Here is a 3,484-nt window from a genome sequence, read left to right as displayed (position 1 = left end):
GCGCGTCCCTTAGGGCTGTGCGGCCCCCCCGGCTCTCCAGAGAGCTTGTGTGTTGATTTATTTTTCTTTCTGGCGATTTTGGAACGTCTCACTGGGCTGCTGTGGCAGCTCGGCGCGCGTCCCTTAGGGCTGTGCGGCCCCCCCGGCTCTCCAGAGAGCTTGTGTGTTGATTTATTTTTCTTTCTGGCGATTTTGGAACGTCTCACTGGGCTGCTGTGGCAGCTCGGCGAGGTGGGGCTTCTTCCTTTCCGTGGGTTTGTGGGGCTCTGTGTTTTTTCATTGAGATCTCCCTCCTGCTCATCGCAAAGCAAGTCCTTACGTTTCTATACGTCAGGTTTTTTTCATACCCTGCACAAAAAGGGGTTTGGGGCAGCATCTGTCGACGGGTAAGCTTTGGAAGAAGCAACAGGGAACGGCTGACCAGTCCCATCACGATGTGGACTTTTTTGGGTATCGCCTCCTTCATCTACGTGTATAAAAAGTGTGGAGACCTCATGACTTACGCCAATAAGGAGGTGCTGCTCTCCGTGTTAGTGTTTTTCTCCCTTGGCTTGCTGCTGTCGTACAGGTACCGCTTCCGGGGGCCCAAGCAGCAGCAGCAGAAGCAGCAGAAGACCCACCTGGGGATGCTCTCCGATGTTCTCTCAGCTTTACCACTTATTGGCTTCTTCTGGGCCAAACCTACCCCAGGATCTCAACAAGTTGAACAGCCCAAATGCAGAAAGGTAGGTTCTTTTAAGACGTGGCACGTGGGGAGCAGCATTCTGCTGCTGTTCCCCCTGGCTGCCGACCCTCAGCCCTTGAGAGGGAAAGGAGCTAAAAAAGGGTTGGAGAGGGTTTGTCTTCAGATGCTGGACTTGTGGTATTTTGTCTTAATTTTGGATGGCAAAAGAAACAGTGAAACTTACTGAAGGGATAGACCAGGGGTTTTGTAAAGTCAAATCAGATGTGAATAAAGATTTGTAGTAAAGGACTATTCTACTAACAGGAAAATATCTTAAGTTGCTAGTCTGTTGTAGAGATACTGGAGCATCTCTTCTGTGAGGAAAGGCTGAGAGAGCTGGGACTGTTCAGCCTGGAGAGGAGAAGGCTCCGGAGGACCTTATCAATGTATATTAATACCTAAAGGGGGGAGGGGTTTGCGAAGAGGATGAAGCCAGGCTCTTCAGCAGTGCCCAGTGACAGGGCAAGAGACAGTGGGCATCAACTGAAACACAGGATGTTTGCTCTGAACATCAGGAAACACTTTCTTACTGTGAGGGTGACTGAGCACTGGGAGGTGTTGCCCAGACAGTTGGCAGAGTCTCCATCCTTGGAGGTACTCAGCACCCAGGTAGACATAGTCCAGGACAATCTGTGTTCACCCTACTTGAACAGAGGGGCTTGGACTAGATGGCCCCCGGAGGTCCTTTCCAACCACAGCCATTCTGTGACTCTGTGATCAGCTTTGTAAGATTTACAGATAAAACACGTTTGTCTAGACGACTGCAGATAGAGGTGTTTGGAAACTATTGCTTTGTACAATAGCTACAGGGCCTGACTCAGGTGGTCAGTCTGTTCTGCTGAGCCCGGTGTGAGACAGTGGATTGAGCAGCCGTTCAGGGCTGGGGCTGAGCGGGGGTCCTGCCATCTGAGCTGGGCGTGCATGTGCAGTACGCCTGCGGGTCAGCACTGCTCGGCCACTTCCCGCTGTGCTTCTGGGCATTTTCCTGAGCACTGACACCTTTCCCAGAAGAACCTGAAGCTTTTTTTGGCTGCAAGTCAAAGGTTCTGGATTTTTATTTTGTTTTTTTCTGGTAAAGCCTGCCTTTGCCCCGTTTCTTGTATTACCTGAATTCAGATTGTTTTGCACTCCCTTGCTGTGTTGTAGATAAAAACACGATACTATGCCACTAGTTCTGGGGTCAGTGTTGTTCTGGACATTTGTTTCACTGATGCAGTGTGATTTGTACTGCTGTCAGCACTGCAGTGCTGAGGCATTTGTGAGTGAGTGAATTGGACTCTATTCTAGCAGCTGGAGAAATGACTTGCAGGTTTGCACTGGAATTGCCCTTACAACTCTCACTTTGAAGTGTATGGGGTTAGCTGCTGGTGGGAAGGTACTAGAGTGTAGCTGTACGTGTTTATATGTAAACTGATACGGAATCTGATGTCAGTTTTTAACAGTTTTAGATGCAGGTGAATGGTAATTTTGTCTATACTTTTGACTATCTGATGAGTTTTTGTTTCAGGGACACTTCTTTATAACATTTCTGAGGTAGCTGCTTTTCCTGACACTTTTTCATGCTATTATCATAAGCTGTTATTTTGGTAGGTAGATTCACTTCTAGTAATATTAAAGAGAAATACATTTTATAGTGAATCTGATAACTCTTTCATTGCAAAATGCTATGGTCCCCACGTGGTAGCGGGCCACTGATACGAAGGTGTTGGTGTGTTACTTCGTAGGCCAAGAACACGGAACAACCTTGGCTTACTGCCTTTTATGGGAACTTGACTTTCAGTCTCTCTAAGACCATGTTAGTGGTTTGTCTTTGATCAGCAAGGCAGTTTTAAGCAAGAATGTTGATTTTGTTTGGGGATATGTTGTGCTTTTGTTGCGTTGTAGAGTATGGCTGACTTCATTTGGATAAAGCTGAATTGGAAGATGTTCTCCAGCTACTGATGTGCTCTGGGTCAGTCCAAAGTCAGCCCTCTGACAAGGTTATGGTGCAAATATGTCAGCAAATGTAACTTTTTGGCTTTCTTTCCTAAAGGGTAGAAGAGAAGTACGCTTCTCAGACGTCTGTCTGTCAGAGACTGCTCCGAACGCATCGGTGTCGCCCCAGTACGACCCAGAAGTTATCATTGTGGGCTCCGGCGTCCTCGGCTCCTCCTTGGCTGCCGTGCTCTCCAGGGATGGGAGGAAGGTTGCTGTGATAGAGAGGGACCTGAAGGAGCCTGACAGGATAGTTGGAGAATTGTTGCAACCTGGAGGTTTTAATGCACTTAGAGACTTGGGTCTTGAAGGTGAGTGCATTTCAGAGTGTAAACACAGCTATAACACAATAGCTACTACGCTCACTTGTGTTTACAGAAGAAGCTTGCCTGCAGGGCCAGTTAAGAAATACATTGTCATTGCTCAGTGCTTGAGTTCCAACTTCTTCTGTATTTCCAGTCTGCCATTTTGAAAATATTCATCCTTCAGCGCGTGTTTTGATTAAGAAAATTGAACTCTATGTAAAGGAATACTTTTCATGCATTATTAAGCTTTCTTAAAAGACTTTTTAAAAGCTCATCTATTGGCTTATATTTTGCAGATGCAGTAGAAGGTATTGATGCACAACGAGTAAATGGTTACATAGTTCATGACATAGAGAGCAACTTGGAGGTTGAAATTCCTTATCCACTATCTGAGAATGGCCATGTGGCAAGTGGAAGATCTTTTCATCATGGCCAGTTCATCATGGGTCTCCGAAGGGCAGCTATGGCAGAGTCCAAGTGA

At 46.8% G+C, this 3,484-nt stretch overlaps 1 protein-coding gene across 1 annotated transcript in view; it reads left to right on the top strand.

Moving 5' to 3' along the window:
* The first annotated feature begins 434 nt into the window (after positions 1–434).
* The window catches only part of SQLE (squalene epoxidase), a 14,326-nt gene continuing 11,276 nt past the window's right edge, over positions 435–3,484 (top strand). Inside the window, exons 1-3 of the mRNA XM_008937314.1 lie at positions 435–725; positions 2,757–3,009; positions 3,300–3,480. Of these exons, the coding sequence (XP_008935562.1) occupies positions 435–725; positions 2,757–3,009; positions 3,300–3,480 (725 nt within the window). The remainder of the gene's footprint in view (positions 726–2,756; positions 3,010–3,299; positions 3,481–3,484) is intronic.

This window comes from Merops nubicus, unplaced genomic scaffold, assembly GCF_000691845.1.
Source record: "Merops nubicus isolate BGI_N331 unplaced genomic scaffold, ASM69184v1 scaffold14630, whole genome shotgun sequence".
NCBI lineage: Eukaryota > Metazoa > Chordata > Aves > Coraciiformes > Meropidae > Merops > Merops nubicus.
Note: the sequence above shows the minus strand (reverse complement) of the source record. Positions and strands in the feature narration are given on the sequence as shown.